Source organism: Siphateles boraxobius, unplaced genomic scaffold (assembly GCF_051911475.1).
Source record: "Siphateles boraxobius isolate OS27281-9 unplaced genomic scaffold, OSU_SipBor_1 254, whole genome shotgun sequence".
Lineage (NCBI taxonomy): Eukaryota > Metazoa > Chordata > Actinopteri > Cypriniformes > Leuciscidae > Siphateles > Siphateles boraxobius.
Genome location: NW_027508870.1, coordinates 213,323 through 230,000, shown reverse-complemented (window position 1 = coordinate 230,000; position 16,678 = coordinate 213,323). Strand labels below are relative to the sequence as shown.

The 16,678-nt window shown below is 35.1% G+C and overlaps 2 protein-coding genes and 1 long non-coding RNA gene across 7 annotated transcripts in view; 1 reads left to right on the top strand and 2 right to left on the bottom strand.

Moving 5' to 3' along the window:
* The window catches only part of LOC143751384 (Fc receptor-like protein 5), a 9,233-nt gene extending 5,715 nt beyond the window's left edge, over positions 1-3,518 (bottom strand). The window contains exons 1-4 of one of the 2 annotated variants that reach the window (XM_077243957.1): positions 3,385-3,518; positions 3,268-3,294; positions 1,476-1,787; positions 1-148 (exon numbers count right to left, since the gene is read on the bottom strand). The exon at positions 1-148 is cut by the window's left edge and continues 140 nt beyond it. In XM_077243957.1, coding sequence (XP_077100072.1) covers positions 1-148; positions 1,476-1,787; positions 3,268-3,294; positions 3,385-3,418 — 521 coding nt within the window. In that variant the 5' untranslated portion in view covers positions 3,419-3,518. Of the gene's footprint in view, positions 149-1,475; positions 1,897-3,267; positions 3,295-3,384 lie in introns of those variants that run through there. The other variant, XM_077243956.1, reaches the window with a different exon arrangement.
* Positions 3,519-4,930: 1,412 nt separating this feature from the next.
* Positions 4,931-15,903, bottom strand: LOC143751386 (Fc receptor-like protein 5). Of its 4 annotated transcripts, none has more exons than XM_077243959.1 (9): positions 15,828-15,903; positions 15,684-15,710; positions 11,547-11,804; positions 9,775-10,068; positions 8,701-8,970; positions 6,740-7,033; positions 5,534-5,668; positions 5,429-5,453; positions 4,931-5,343 (listed from the first exon to the last, which is right to left on the bottom strand). In XM_077243959.1, exons 1-9 carry the CDS (start codon positions 15,853-15,855, stop codon positions 5,238-5,240), a joined length of 1,437 nt encoding a protein of 478 aa, XP_077100074.1. In that variant the 5' UTR covers positions 15,856-15,903; the 3' UTR covers positions 4,931-5,237. The 4 variants fall into 4 exon arrangements, with proteins under 4 accessions (XP_077100074.1, XP_077100073.1, XP_077100075.1 ...); XM_077243958.1 differs by having other exon boundaries at positions 4,931-5,346; positions 15,828-15,901; XM_077243960.1 differs by lacking the exon at positions 5,534-5,668 and having other exon boundaries at positions 4,955-5,346; positions 15,828-15,900.
* Positions 5,640-16,678, top strand: part of LOC143751394 (uncharacterized) — a 33,088-nt gene continuing 22,049 nt past the window's right edge. The window contains exons 1-2 of the long non-coding RNA XR_013207208.1: positions 5,640-5,770; positions 6,717-6,995. This is a non-coding gene — a long non-coding RNA (uncharacterized LOC143751394). The remainder of the gene's footprint in view (positions 5,771-6,716; positions 6,996-16,678) is intronic.

Genomic DNA, 16,678 nt, shown 5'->3' with positions numbered 1-16,678 from the left:
TACGGCGTCTCAACCGGAATTTCTTTCCTAAGCCACTCGTAGGACACGTACGTTCCTTTGCTCTTTTTGCACTGCAGGGTCAAAGTTTGTCCTTCCCACACGTTATTACTGGCGGGATGAGAAACGATTCTCACGTCCTTCACTGGAACTGCAAAACACATGACAAAAACACTGCAATTTGCTGCGGATGTTGATATTTATATGGACAAAAAGTAATGAAATTCTGATGAAATGCATATAAATATCAGTATCTGCCAATAACATGTCTTAGTGAGATGATGTTTAAATGCTTTAAAAAAAACATAAACACAATGCAATACAAAGATGATTTGAGAGATGAACAAATAAACCTTCCTTAAAAGCCTAATGATTATATTTGATACTCATGGTTTTTCTAATAAATGATGTATGATAATCAACAAACCTGCTTCAGTCCAGCTGAAATATTACTAACAATATCAAAGTTATTCTTGCGTTTACTTGATAAAATCTATGGAAGCTTGTTTCTGCCACAGAATAAAAAATAAAAAAGGTAATTACGACTTTTTATCTCACAATTGCATGATATAAAGTTGCACTTGCAAGTTATAATGTCAGAATTGCGTGATATAAATCGCAATTCTGACTTTTTTTCGCAATTGCGAGTTTATATCTCGCAATTCTGACTTTATAACACACTGTAAAACCAGATGAGTTAGTTCAACTCAAACCGTTTGAGGAAACTGATTGCCTTAAATCATTTAAGTTTATTAACTCAAACAATTTAAGCATAAAAAAACATTTGATTTGTGTCCAAGTAACTCAATAACTTACTGTTAAGATAACTTGGGTAAATAAAGTTAATAGTACTAATTCCATTCAGTTAATATAACTTAAATCTATGAAGTACACTGTAAACCCGAATAAGTTGGCAGAGCATGCTGGGAAATAGATATCCCAGTTGTTTCAGTTAAACTTAAGTTAGTCTAAATTAAAATAAATAATTTAATAATACTCAAAACAATGAAACAGTACAGTTTACTTAAAATATATCAGTTCTGTTAACTTGAAAGAAAAAGAAAGTGCTAAATACTCATAAAAATTAATTTGACTGAACTAATTCGTGTAATTTAAGTTTGTCCTACTCCAAACAATTAATTATTTTGAGCGTTAGGGTTTACAGTGCAATAGGGAGAGACAAAGTCAGAATTGCATTATATAATATCGCAATTGCACGTTAAGTCAGAATTGCAAGATGTAAACTCGCAATTGTGAGATAAAAAGTTGCAATTATCTTTTAAAATGTTTTATTTGACATTAGAAAGACTCGTGAAGCTCGAGCTGAAGGAGGACGTTTGTACAATTACACTTAAAGTCTTTTACTTGATAAAAGAGTCTAAACTCTCAATCAGACACAGAAGGACTGGAGGAGATTGTGTGGAAAATATAATGTTGAACATTTATAATACAGTAGTTTTAAAGGGTTAATGAGTTACCAATGACTTTGAGGTCCAGGCCTTGACTGAGCGGGCTCTGGATATCTGTGTTATTGTGTTCGCTGGCCTTGCAGACGAGTCGACCGTCATGTTGTGTTTTGATCAACACATTAAAAGTGGCTATTTGTCCAGACAGAGAGCTGTACTCCGCGATCATCTTCCCCGGGTTCGACTCTACATAGAGCTCGTATAGGACAGCCAACGAAGTCAGATTCCCAGGAATCTCACAGTAGAACTCCTCGACTGAACCTTCTAATGCAACGGATGGACCAGACAGAACCGGCTCATCAAGCTTGTGCTCATACAGAGCTCCTGCAACAGAGGAAAAGAGTCGAGAACACACACACACACTGCAAAAAAAAAGCTCTTCCTCAGTCTTGTTTTCCAATACAAAATATCTAAACATTCTTAAGTCAAGATGCTTTAACTGGAGAAGAAGCAAAATGGCTGAAGATAACAAGTGAAAAATATATCAAAAATTATGCTTAAAACAAGAAGAAGAAAAAAACATCTGCCAATGGGGTAATAAAAATATTCCTGCATTTCTTTTAAAGGGTAACTAACTAAACCCCTGGTCAGAGCCTGACTCCACCCATTGGCAATATTTGAAAAATGCTGGAAAAGTGGGCAGAGCCCAGCGGAGGGGGGCGTGCACCTGAGACGCCTCTGTCTGTATGGAACCTGCCTACGGCACCAACAACCCCTTACGTCACGAACCACCCCAAACATCCAATAGGAAAATTCAACTGCAGTAGCCGCCGTTCAACCTGAAGAGGGCAGCACTCAGACGTTGTTACACCATATATTGTAGAATTAAAACACTTTATACACAAATGTCAAAAAAGTTACTCGAATCAATGAACAGTACTAATAAAGCCCCATTCTTACAGATCATTAACTAAAAAAAGTTGGTTTAGGGTTTAGTTACCCTTTAAAATAGCTAAGTAGGCCTACATTCTTCTGACCCAACTGTCAGATATTTTTCTTGTTTTACTCATAGTCACATTATTTTTATACAGTTTGCTAAAAACAAAACGTAATTACGTAAGTAATTTTGCTTCTCAGGTAAATATGCGTGATTTTAGAATGTAAAGAAAAAAGAGATTTCTTGATTTTTTTTGCAGGCATCTTATTTAAAACACATAAAAATATCAGAATGCCATTGCATTTGAAGACAAGTTTGTTGAGTTTGAAATGATAAAGCAATAGATGTAGTGCTGAAGATGAAAACATTCAGTGTTGTCTCATAATTGAGGCGATAATGCAATGAAGTTCATAATTAACTCCGTGAACAAATACATTCAAATTGATATATTTTGCAGATGCTTTTATCCAAAGCAACTTGAATCGCATTCAATATATATATATATATATATATATATATATATATATATATATATATATATATATATGTATATATATATATATATATGCAGTAGTCAACATTTGAACTGATCATAAAAGTTCATCAAAGTTGTCCTAAGACAAGAACGGGTATTGTTCAAAATTATTGTATTGTTATAAAGTTGTATAACTTTAATGAAAGTTAAAATGTTGACTACTGTATTTTTATCGGTTCATGCATTTCTTGGGAATCTAAATATGTGATCTTGGGACTTTTGGGGGGTATTAAACACACACACACACACACACACACACACACACACACACACACACACACACACACACACACACACACACACACACACACACACACACACACACACACACATTTAACCATAACTATCTATATAACCCCAGATAAAAATGGCAGGAAAAGAAAGCCACGTACCCGTCCTTGGATACAACACAGAAAAACCTGGTGGAAAAATATACATACATAAATGAAAAGAGACGTCAACAGACACCACATGAAAACATCCACCAGATATGCACAAGTTTCCTCCACCTATGAGAATCAGTGAAACATGCATCGACTCCATCCTCGCTGAATATCCAGATCCAAACACCAGAGAATGATCTTTATATTAATGCAGACAGCAAGTGAACACACACACAGTGAAGGACGCGTCTCACTTCAACAGAATGGGATCCACCCTAAACACTCCATGTGTTGAGCACAGATAGGGCAGATGCCAATGCAAACCACACAACAACAACGAAAGATTTTGGAGAACACATTACATGAACATCTTAAATAAACTATGTATTGTATTCACCATCATTTTCTTCTTTGATGGCTAAAGACGGAAGGTTTGTAGTCCATATTGTAATACCAATAATTCGGCCTAAAGCCATGAAGCTCGGCCTCTTTAGATTCCTCATATATGATCCACAATCAGTCAAAGTGCTCTGCAGTCATTTTGCCTTCAGTCATAACGGTTTTTATAAAGGATAAGTTCGGAAAGATGACATAAACACTTTCATGACAGGAAAATTATAAACCGTTCCTCATGCCATGGGCCATATGGAGCACATTCTTCCCAGTGACACACATTCTGTTGAACAGTTTTTTCCCCATCTGATGCACCAACAAAATCAATGATGAAGAAACCAAACAAGGAAGTATTGGCATTGACAACACTTTGTATGAAAGTTAGTATGTGTCCTCGAGTAAGTATACCAACATCACAACCTACTGGTGTAAAGTTGTAAATTAAGGTTAAATCCTATCATAAACATACATTTATAGCGCTCCTCCCATCCACTACTACACTTTGCAATTTGTTCATTTTGAAACAAAGTTTGAGCTTTCACATTCTCTATAATTAATACATAAAAATTATTTTGGCGCTCTTGACGTTTTTGGCGCGGTTTTCCCATAACGCTGCCTCAGTTTAAACGACACGTGACGTGAACCGATCATCTGTTCCTCAGTACGAGTAGTAATAATAGCACGGAATATAACATGAATAACACCAGAAGGTATGTTGAAAATACGTAACCACTTACTGAAAGGAATAATGTATCATGTAATCGCTCAGCCAGTGTTTTAAACGCGAAAAGACGTCAATAAAACAGCTTGAGGACGACGTTATCTCAGAAAAGACATTCATTGTCCATCTACGGAATATTTAGCTAAAACAATAACTCTGTTTTTACTTGCTATTGCTGTTTCAAGATAATTTCGTGAATACGTCGTTTAAATGTGTAAATTTTAACAACGATCGGGTAAATACATAATTAGTAGGCTATATTACTTAATATAAAACTGAAATGTGCAATATAAATGTTTACACTTGAGTGTTATCATCATCTAACATAGAAATCTAACTGACAAGATGCAGCTTTAGTTAAGAGATAGATTTGTTTTCTGTAAGAAAAAATCGACATACCGTAGGCCTAACAGTTACCTGATATGCACGTGAATCGAAGATCATAATAAAAAGAATTAAGTCACGAGATTGTCAATTAGAATTGAATTGAATATTGAATTCTGTTTTAAAACCAAGCTCTTGTTAAAACAAAGTCTTTCACAAAAAATACTCCAATACTTTTTTTTTGTAACAATATATTTTTTACAGTGTTGGATTGTCATGTTCATTGATGATACAACAATGTCACTTAGCCTATGTTTGTGGCCTTGCATTTATTTATTTATATATACCTTATCTATCTATTTATTAATTAATTAATTATTAAAGCAAGTTCAATAGCAACATTTGGTAAATTAAACATTTAATTGGTATATAAAAGCCTTACAATCTTAAAGATACAACACATTTACAACAAAAAGTTTAGCTCCAACCATAATTAAATACACCTAAACCAGCTAATCAAGGTCTTCAGGATCACTAGAAACTATAGTGTGGTTGGAGCAGGTCTGGTCTGGTCCGCAAAATTCACGATGAATGTTTTCATTTCCACAGTTTGAGGTTTAAAGGAAACGCCAGCTGGAAAGTTCATTCTGCTGAGAAGAACAGAAGAGAGATTAGATCTGTTCCTTACACGGCATCATATCCAAATGAAGCTTTTGACAGACTAAAACTCACGGCATCGAATCAGACTGGATCTCATCTGAAAGAGAAGGGAGAAAGAAAAGCATGATAAAAACCTTATGCCAAAAACACATGATGAAACTAGTGGACTGAACTTACGGTTAATGCAATGTTTGCAGGAGTTATTTCTGTGCTTGGTCCTCCAGAACAGAAAACATGAGGCTCCTACGATGACCATCAATAGAAAACCACAGAAAACTAACGCAATGACCTCCATGGGCGTCGCTGACAAATCTGTGCAAGAACATACGAAACCATCATCAACTTTCCTTAAAGTCACCATGAAATCAAAACGGACAATTTTTTGAATGTAATATTGCAGTGTTTATTCTAAGGGTAGGTTTACACAACAACGATATGCTTAAAACGGAGAAGTTTTTCCTTTGAGTTTTTCGCGTACAGACGACACCACTGTTAAAACAATCCCCATTCACACGGATCCGCGAAAACAAATAAAAACGCTGTATTCTGCTGCCAGGCCAGTAGATGGCGATGGAACACGTAACACGCATGTGCATGACATCATCGTATCCAGAGATTCACGTTTTTGTTGTTTACACGGAGACGGTTTTCAAAAACTTGCACTTTGAAACCTGTTTTCGAAAGTTCGCGTTTTCTGGCACCCAAAACGCTGTTGTCGTGTAAATGAATTGTCAAAGCACATAAAAAGTTTTACGTTTTTAGTTGAAAGCGGTGTCGTGTAAACAGCCCCTAAATGATTTATCGGTGCACATCATCATTATTGTTTTAATAATCTTGAATCAGAATAAGTTCCTCTTGCAGCATCTCTTCTCTTCTCTGATGACGAGGGAGGGGCTATAACCTGTCACTCACATGAGACCAACAATAGCAAACCACCACCATCCAAATAACTCCCCACAGACACAATCAAGCCCCGCCCACATTTGTTCTTGTTCCAGCAGCGTTTCATATATACGGCACTATAGGCAAGAAATATATCTGGAATTGATTTGATGGTTGTGGTTTGGCCCGAGTGGAACGCTTCTGGAACAAGAACAAATGTGTGCGGAGCTTGATTGTGTCCGTGGTGAATTGATTGGATGGTTGTGGTTTGCTATTGGCTGATCTCATGTGAGTGACAGGTTATAGCCCCGCCCTCGTCATCAGAGAAGAGAAGAGATGCTGCAAAGTTATTTTGAAGTTATTCTGATTCAAGATTATTAAATCAATAATGATGTGCACCGATAAATCATTTATAATACTGCAATATTACATAAAAATCAAGAATTAGCGACTTAAACGTCTTTCTTGATATTCACAGGACGTAAAGAAGCACACGCTCACCTGTCTTCTGTATGAAGAAGTCCTCACTCTCCACCCAGATTGAGCTGTCGTTGAAACTGTCCCTCGCCCGGCAGCGGTAATAACCAGAGCTGACGTCCGTGAGGAATAAGATCTGCCCGTTCTGCATCACCAGGTGAGCGTCGCCCTCTGGTGGAAGGGAGGAACGGTTCAGAGACCAGGAGAACGTGGGAAACGTTCCTCTGTCGGGGAAACATGTGAGCCGAGCCGCTGTCGTCACTGCATCGACATCATAGAGGTATTTTACCATCACTCGCAAAGCGCCACCTACTGGAACTAACAAAACCAGTTAAAAAACACGTTTAAAGGAAGAATAAGTCGCCAGTTTTGCCAGGTTTGTGCCATCAAACCACTAATAGATATTGAGATTTGATTGAGACACTTATATAGTAAATTGTAATTTATTCCTCTGATCAAAGCTGAATTTTCTGCATCATTACTCCAGTCTTCAGTGTCACATGACACTTCAGAAATTATTCTAATATGATGATTTTCGGAAAATAAGTTGCACCGGGTCAAAATTGCAATTAAAGTCTCCCTGTAGTCAATCATCACCAAAATTACATATTTAAAAGTTTTTTCCTTGAAAATAAATTTAGTCGTCCCTTAAAATATCTTGACTGTAACTCGACACCCTGCTTCATTTAGTATCCGCGGTTCTATGAATATGCAAATGAGCCCTGCCTCCACTCACTCACTCAGAGATCCACTCGTTGACGATCACACGTTGATCTGATTGGTTACAAGGTAGTTTGTGACGTCAGAAACACCAGCGATTTCAAAGCGTGTTTTTGAGACTGTCTTTGGCTGCGTTTACACTTGTATCCGGATGTTGTCCTCTAGGGCTTTGACTTTTTCCAAAAAATCATATTCGAAGTTCGTTTGTTTATTAATATAGATATTTGAATATATTTGAATATTAATTATTAATATTTTGACCATTAAATGCCGCGGCGCTAGAGCTAAGCGGGCTTAATCCCCGAATGTTTTAAGTAAAGCCCAGAATATTTTGTTACCTTGTCTTTCTCATAGAGCAACACAATTAATCAGAAAAACAAATGTGTAATTTTTACCTCTGCATTAAAGGTACTTGCAACGTGCTTTTGCAGCCTTGAGTATTGTAGCCAATCACAGACATCTCTGTTGAACGCATCGGCCAATCAGATGAGTTCCTGTGCTGAAGATGTGTTTCGCGCGAGCTCACCGTCACCGAGTTCTACACTTTTCGCAAACCTGTCATTATTATTGGCAATAAACTTAAGATGCAAATAAGAGATTCTCGGCAATGTATTTGATATTCTTGATGCTGCTCTGATGCACTCCATTACGCACCGCTCTGTTTGTTTTCATGATGACTAAAAGTTCAGCGGTATAACATTAGCTCATCGTTGTCAAAATGATTAAAGAAGCCGGGGTTTACCGTTCACAGAAGGATGTTAACAGTGAACGAATACCTGGTAAAATGTAAGTAGCGCCACACGTTGCTTTTCAAATTGGCGTGGCCATTGTTTTCATATACAAAATATGCGCTGCGCTAACCAGGGCACTAACGTCACCTACAGGAGCCCACATGACCAATAATTGCCTTGCTAATGAGCTCGTGATTCACAACTTCACCAGGCGTGAAAAAGCCTCGGAATCTGAATTGAAAACAAAGGTTACAAGCAAACACATTTACAAAAAATAATGCCCATAACAGGTTTGAATATTAAAGGCTGCCTAATATTCGTTCGAATATCATTTTTAAATATTCAAATTCTATTCGAATAACGAAGTTCGGAGTCAAAGCCCTATTGTCCACATACACAAAACACCACATAGACATATAAACAACATTAAAAGCTGTATTTTCACCACAGGGGGACTTTAAACACACAGATAACCTTTACCTAATTACATTTAGAAGTAATGTAATACCAGTAAATAAAACGAGACATACTCACCCACGTGTAAAGGCACAGGATCAGACAGAAGCTGCTGTGTTTCTGCCTGAGCTTTACATTGAGCCAATCCCATATCTAGACGTAGAGAGACGGGCCGAACGGACCAGAACTCCAGTGAATCCACACGTTTCACATCCGTTTCCAGTCCATTCACCAGTAAACTGAACGTCACAGGCGGAGATCCACGCGCCAAACGACAGCTAATGTTGGCCATCAGGCTCGAGTCGTTCGAGAAGACCACGAATGACAACTTAAGCGTCGAGATGTACTCTGAAAATCATAAAACATTAAGCCGGTTCTGAAATAGGATGCATATTTTTAGAGAAACAGTTATATTGAACAAAAACAAACGTAGCATCTGCAAAACATGCCCTTGAAACAAGCAAATGCCCTTAAATCTAGGTAAAGTGTACTAAAATCAAGCAAAAAAATCTGCCAATGGTAAGAATTCTTGAAAATAGCATAAATATCTAGTCACTAATAAATGCTATTGGAAACTATCTTAAAACTAGACAAAAATGCTTAAAACTATGCAGTTTTTACTTTTTATAAGCACTAAATAAGTAATTTTAGTGAAGATTGCATAAAAACTAGAATTTTTAACCTTAAATTCAGCATATTTAATACACAATAACCTGAAAATAAATGAAAATTCTTAAAACAACCCAATAAATTAATAATTTTAGTACATTTTACTTAGATTTAAGTGCATCTTGCTTGTATCAAGAAGGGATTTTTTTTGCAGTGTAACAAAAAAAAATCATATTTGTCCTCTCTTAATTAAGATTGTTGACATTAGAATTTTTAGGGGTGTTATTATTATTAAATTAGCACAACAATCTAACTAAACATGCACAAAAACTTGCACTTTATAGCTGTCACTTGTTTCTGGTAAAATCTACCTCAAAATTAGCTAAAATTCACTTGCCAAAGACTGAAGAAGAGCAATTTTCTTAAATAAAGATTTAAAGACTTTTAATCTTTCCTGGCAAAAAACAATATTTTTTCTAGACATAAGATTTTTTACTTTCTTAGATTACAATTTTTGCAGTGTGTTTGCTGTCAAATTGTTACTTTTCACGATGACATGGAGGCTTCGGCTGCTGGAGAATCTCGGGTTGACTTCCATCATGTTTTGAGCTGTGCACGCATATGTCCCAGCATGCCGTTCACTCGCGGTGTCCACCGTGAGAGCGTCTCCAGAGAGCCGATATATATCTGATGAAGCGTTGACCTGTTGTTGGTCATGATGCCATGTGAAGGACAGATGCGTTCCCTTCCTGACGAGACAACGCAAGGAAAACTTGTGTCCTTCATACAGGATCGGGGGATCTGGATCTGAGCTCACACTGGCACCGATGACTGGAGCTGACCGGGACAAAACATCACAACAATGACATCACGGGTTTCTCCAGAGCGGCTAATATATATATATATACATAAACTAAATTAATGACTTTTATTTTTACAACAAAAATGAACCATCACTGAGCTTACTTAAGCTGGACTGACTCTATTTTCTTCTAGACACAAACTGTGTTGCATTATTTTCCTGTTATCTCTGTAAAGCTGCTTTGAAACACTCTCTATTTTAAAAATCTCTATATAAATAAAGATGACTTGACTTGACAACAACACCAAAATATCTGTCAATCAAACACGGTCGTCGTCACTCACAACCAGGGTTAGTACTGGCGAGTAAAACTGGGAAATGAAGCCGAGTTAAAATAAAATATAAATGTTAGATGAAAAACTTTGACTAAACAACTATTTGAAATGTTGCCTTAAAATAAATAGAATAATAAATTACACAAAAATTTTTTTAACTGAAATAGTAATATGTATAAATGTTTTTTAAATAAAATACAAAAGCACAAAACAAATTTGCAAAAAATTAAATGAAAAACTTAACTGTAAATAAATAAGTACTAAAACTGAAATAAAAATAAATGAAACTTAAATAGTAATATTTAAAAAAGAATGACTTAATAAAGTAATATATAAATATTAGATGAAAAACTTTAACTGAACAAAATGAGAAATGTTGCCATAAAATAAAAAATGACACAAGAAATGTATTAAACTGAAATAGTAATATATATATATATATAACTAATAAAAATACAAAAACACAAAACAATATTGCCACACATTAAACTAAAAACTTGACTGGAAATAAATAAATACTAAAATGTTAGTAAATAGTAAATATTTATAACAAATTACAAAAACACAACAAAATAGCTAAAAAATTAAACAAATTAAAATGAAACTTGAAATAAATAAAAATAAATTAAGCCTAAATAGAAATATTTAAACAAAAGGACTTAATAAAATAATATATAAATATTAGATGAAAAACTTTGACTAAACAAAAATTCGAAATGTTGCCTTAAAATAAATGAAATAAAAAATAATTATATAAAAAAATTAAACTTAAATACTAATAGTAATGTAAAAAAATACAAAACCATCAAAATAACAAAAAATTTAACTAAAATATAAAATATAAATATTTGCTTGAAAAACAAACTAAACTAAAATTAGAAACGTTGCCTTGAAGTTGAAGCATTTTCATGTTATGAAAATAATATGTATAATATTATACATATTATATAATATAATATATATATATATAATATATAAATAATAAAATGACAAAAACAAAAATTACTAAAACTAATAAAAATTAATATAAAACAAAAGCTCCTTCAGAATATGAATAACTAAAATACTCAAATAACACAATAGCAATAGCACATTTCAGTTTCTGACTTGTACTTGTAAATCAAAACAGATTTGAATTTCGTCATTTTTAATTACAATAATGTTCTGGTTTCACTCACTCACGACGTGGAACTGGATGCTGTTGCTGGTTTGACCTCCAGTGACCCCGCAGTAGTACTTGCCCTCTGACCCCTCGGTGACCTGCAGGTGGAAGGTGGCCTTGATGTTGTTTTCTGCTCTAATAAGATCCCCCGTGTCCTTCCTGAGTTCAAAGGTCAGAGGTGAAGTCCAGCCTGGGACCTCACAGTGAAACTGGACCTGAGATCTCAGATAAGCTTTACTGGGACCAGTCAGAACCGGTTTCAGACTCGACCCGCCTGTCAGACCGCAAACACACCTCAATATATCCAGGAACACTTTACAGTAAGGCCACGTTAGTTATTAGTCATGTTAGTTCATTTATTATTGCGACTCTGGATCACAAAACCAGTCACGAGTCGCACGGGTATATTTGTGGCAATACATTGTATCGGTCAAAATTATCGATTTTCTTTTATGTGCTCATAAACGCTACTTTATCAGAAAAAATAAAGAAAGATGAAATGAAAATAACATTGAAACTTTTCTAAAGACAGTCCGTTCCCTTCAGACACATTCATATAAAAACCCCCGCGCCGCGCGTTGACTGTGAAGCGGTCAGTGCTCATGTTTATCCAACGATGTCAGTGTTGATATTGTGAATCTTATGTATGGGAAACACTAATATAATTCGACAACTATTAATTATAGTTCAAACTTTCCATCTCCACCGTCACGCTAGTAACACACACATCTGTGCATCACCAGTGAACAGTGAAAACACCCTCTCAAACAGTGTCGCGCCGCGTTCCCATCGTTGTTAAAGCGGCACACACCGGTATATTAAAAGTTAATATCATAACAAAAATAAACCCTGGTATTCAGTATGAGCCGGTACAACGATATGCTTAGTTTTTCCTTTGAGTTTCCCGCGTACAGACGACACCACTGTGAAGACGATCGGATCCAATATTATCTGTCTGCAGTCCCGGAGGCTGCATTTTCAGGACCCCACTTCTAGGACTGCGTTTCTAAGACCCTTTTCTTTCAAGTTTTATTACACCCAAATACTACTTTCTTTATTGCAATTAAACCAGGTTCCTAGAAATGTTGAGAAATTATTGGGTCTAAGTAGCATATAATAACTCAAGTAAAATAAACAAGGAATCATTTTATAGTCTTTTCAGTCACTATGGACCACATTTTCAAGTACAGAGGGAAGACAAGGATGACTCTGGGGGTAGATTTAAGATTTTGTATTTTAGTAAATAATATAAAACACCTGAACTTGAACACACAAAATATTTTACAAAATAATATATAACTGAAATTGAACACACAAAATATTTTACAAAATAATATATAACCACTGAACTTGAACACACAAAAAAACAAATTTGATCATGACGTGAACCACATAGACAGAACTTCAATGGATGGACAAACACATGGACAACATCATCACTGACTCCTAAGAGAGAGAAAGAGAAGTGATTTAAATAAGGAACATTTAGTTGACCATGTTCTACTCTCTAATTTTAAATTTCATATTTAAAAGATCTTAGTTACCACAGAGTAATGATAATGATAAAAATAATGATATCAATCTCCATACCAATTAATTTTCATAATACAATTATTGCATACTGTTCAAAGAATTGAAAAAAAAAATGATTTTGATGTTCTCAGAACAAAGGTTCTAGAAACACTCATGTCGTTTCTTGAAAAACATTTTTAAGTTAATTTCATATAAATAAATAGACATAAATTTGGCCTAAGCCTAGTGCTTAACCAATTTATTTATTTATCTTTTGTCATACTATTGCCTACCCTGAGCTGTGTCCTTGATAGCACTTCATATAGAGTACAGTATACAGTAAATGACACAATCTAACACGTGGGATTTCAATTATTATAATGGCCTCTCGGATATGTCTGACTATTAAAATGTCATATGTCTCAACCAACTTTATAAAACCATGTCAAAATGAAGAGACGTACACATAACATGTATTGTGGGTAACGTTAAACAGGCTGACTGTGAGCAGGTGACAGTGAAAACATTAAGATTATTTTAACTGAATTAAAATGGAAAGACAATGAGTAATAAACAAGCTTTCAGAACAAACATGCTACAGTTTATTGTGCTGTAAATAAGTCAACACAGGCTTATCATGCAACAGTTCCGTTAAGTGAACGTGCTAACAATTCATTTTCCAGCATTAGAGGCTAATATATGATGGCTATGCATTCAAGACTGTTTAGCAAATCACCAGCACGTTGGCAACGTTAACTTTCCAATGAAATGCATCAAAATTGTTTTTAAAGTTAAACAAATAAAAATTGATTCGCATTTGATACTCACACTCTGAATGTCATTCATCTTCGCTGGTCCTCTAATTCGATAGGTGGCGTTGTCACTAAAAACCTAGGGTCCTAGAAATGCGGTCCTAGAAGTGGGGTCCTGAAAATGCAGCCTCCGTGTCTGCAGGCAGATGCTACTCATCGGATCTGGTAAACGACTAAAAACGCTGTGTTCTGCTGCCAGGCCAGTAGATGGCGATGAACACTATAGACTGAACACGTAACACGCATGTGCATGACATCATCATCTTCAGCGATTTGCGCTTTTGTTGTTTACAGGAGAACGTTTTCAAAAACTTGCACTTTGAAACCGTTTTTTTTAAACGCGCGATTAAGCGTCTTTTCCATGTTGATCAGACTTTTGTCCTAACCAGCCGCGACGGCGACACGAGACGATTCTATTTTAGTAACGCTTTCTATTTTTCTGTGACGTCGCGCTGGAAAAACAAACACAAAGTGTGGCAATGATAATCTCAGGTTCTGTTTATGTGCTTTATTTAATGTTAAAAGCGTGTAATGTGACTTTGAATATCATTTATGCTCCAGATTTGTAGCTGTAAAAGCAACAATGGATAATTCACCTCAGATCTTGAAATTACACAAATGGAAACAAGAACGTTCAAACTGTGAATAAACAAGTGTATTATTTGACAAAGATTGTTTTAGTAACTCAGCCTATGTATTTTTATTAATGTTTAAATGGTGTAATATTTGTGAATTTGATTATGAAGCTACTTGTACATTTTCTTGTGAGTGCCGTCAGGATTGCTCTCTGGTGCCGCGAGACTCCGCCCACACGCTGTTCTGATTGGCTGTGGGTTTTGATTGATTTTGATTGATCGTGTCTAGTGTGGACAGAACAATTATTTGTCGCAGGAATATTATCGTATCACATTAGGTTAGGACACGGCGTCAAAATGATCAATATTTCTTTTATGCCAAAAATCATTAGGATTTTAAGTAAAGATCATGTTCCATTATTCAAGATATTTAGTAAATTTCCTACCGTAAATATATAAAATGTTTATTTTTGCGAGTGAATGCAGCAAAATCGCAAACATGGACAACTTTGAAAGGCGATTTCTCAATGTTTCGATTTTTTTGCATCTTCTGATTCTAGGTTTTCAAATGTTGCATCTCTGACAAATATTGTTCTATCCTAACAAACCACACATCAATGGAAAGCTTATTTATTCAGCCTTCAGATGATGTATAAATATTAATTTAAAATAACGAACCCATGTAAAGTTTTTGTGGTCCAGGGTCACTAATTAACAGTGAGCAACACACTTCTTACAGCATTTGTTGAAGTTAGTTAATAAAAATACAAGTGTTCACTGTGTTCATGTTTACTGAGATCCATTAAATAATATTAACAGAGACAACTTTTGATTTTAATAATGTATAAATGTTGAAATGTACTGTACATAGACAACATTAATAAATGATTTAGAAGTGTTATGTTAACTCATATAGTTAATAAATGTAACCTTATTGTAAAGTGTTTTCAATTGTACATCATAATGTATTTATTTCAATTGCTTAGGATGAGCATAAATGTGTTAATCGTGAAAACAATTCAATTTAATCGGTTAAAAAGTATACATGTAGATTGTAGAGCTTTATAAATGTATAAAACTTGTTATTGTGCATTTAAAACATTTAGTTTATTAATACTAATACATGAAATTCATCTATATGACTGATAAATATGCAGCTTATTTAACTGTTTATGTTAGAAATGTGTAGTTCAATTGAATGGAAATTTTATATTAAAGTAGAAGATTAGTGAAATTAAGAATAAAAAGAAGTACCGATTTCTGTCACAAATCCCAACAAAACTGAAACACAAAAGAGGAATCCGGTAAATATGAAGTGAGTGACTTTCACTGTGAACTTCACAAGTAAACAAAGTATTTCATTAATGGGTTTCTGTCGTAAAAACATCAGTAACTCACCGTAGATTAACATGAGGAAACGCTGCATCCTTCAGTCGCCTGCTGATATCAAGACTGTGTGTGTGTGTGTGTGTGTGTGTGGACTCTGTTACTGCATGTGTATGTGTGTGTGTTTGAGATATTTTCTGATCATGTGTTCATCAGAGATAACAAACTTCATCTCGTCACTGAAGCTCCACATTATGAGACGCTTTTACAGAATCAGAATTCCACTACTCGTAATAAAATAAAAGATGAACTGAAATAAAATATAAAAACTAAATTAGATGTCAAGGCAAAGTTTCTCTTTTTTGTATAAGTTGAAGTACTTAAATAACTAAAACTAAATACTAGTGCTGTCAAACGATTAAAATATTTAATCGCACATTTTATCTATTCTAAATGTCTCTTGATTTCTTTTCGTCCCATTATTTTTCTAATTTTAATGCTCTTATCAACATAAAAAAGTGGATCGGCCTGCTCTGTGCAAATGTTTTTTATTGAAAACAACATTGACAATACTGTGTTCAATTTCACACTAAAACATTCTCACTTGAAGCAAATAACCTCTCACACAATGTAACACTGTCCATCAATAAAAGGGTGAAAGAAATACTGACGAGGTCCTGATATTGACGAGGGTTTGCAGAATTTGCATAAGTTGTGTGTGTGTGTGTGTGTGTGTGTGTGCTTGTCCATCAAGTGGTATTTCAGACTGGACGTGCTGCGATGACAGCTCAGTTCACAATGACAAACACACAGACCACTTTGGTCTTGTCAAGAGAAACTTTCAATTCAGAATCTTACTGGCATCCATTTCGGCGTCTCGCGCTCGTCATCCACTCAAAACGTAACGTTAACCTACTATTTGG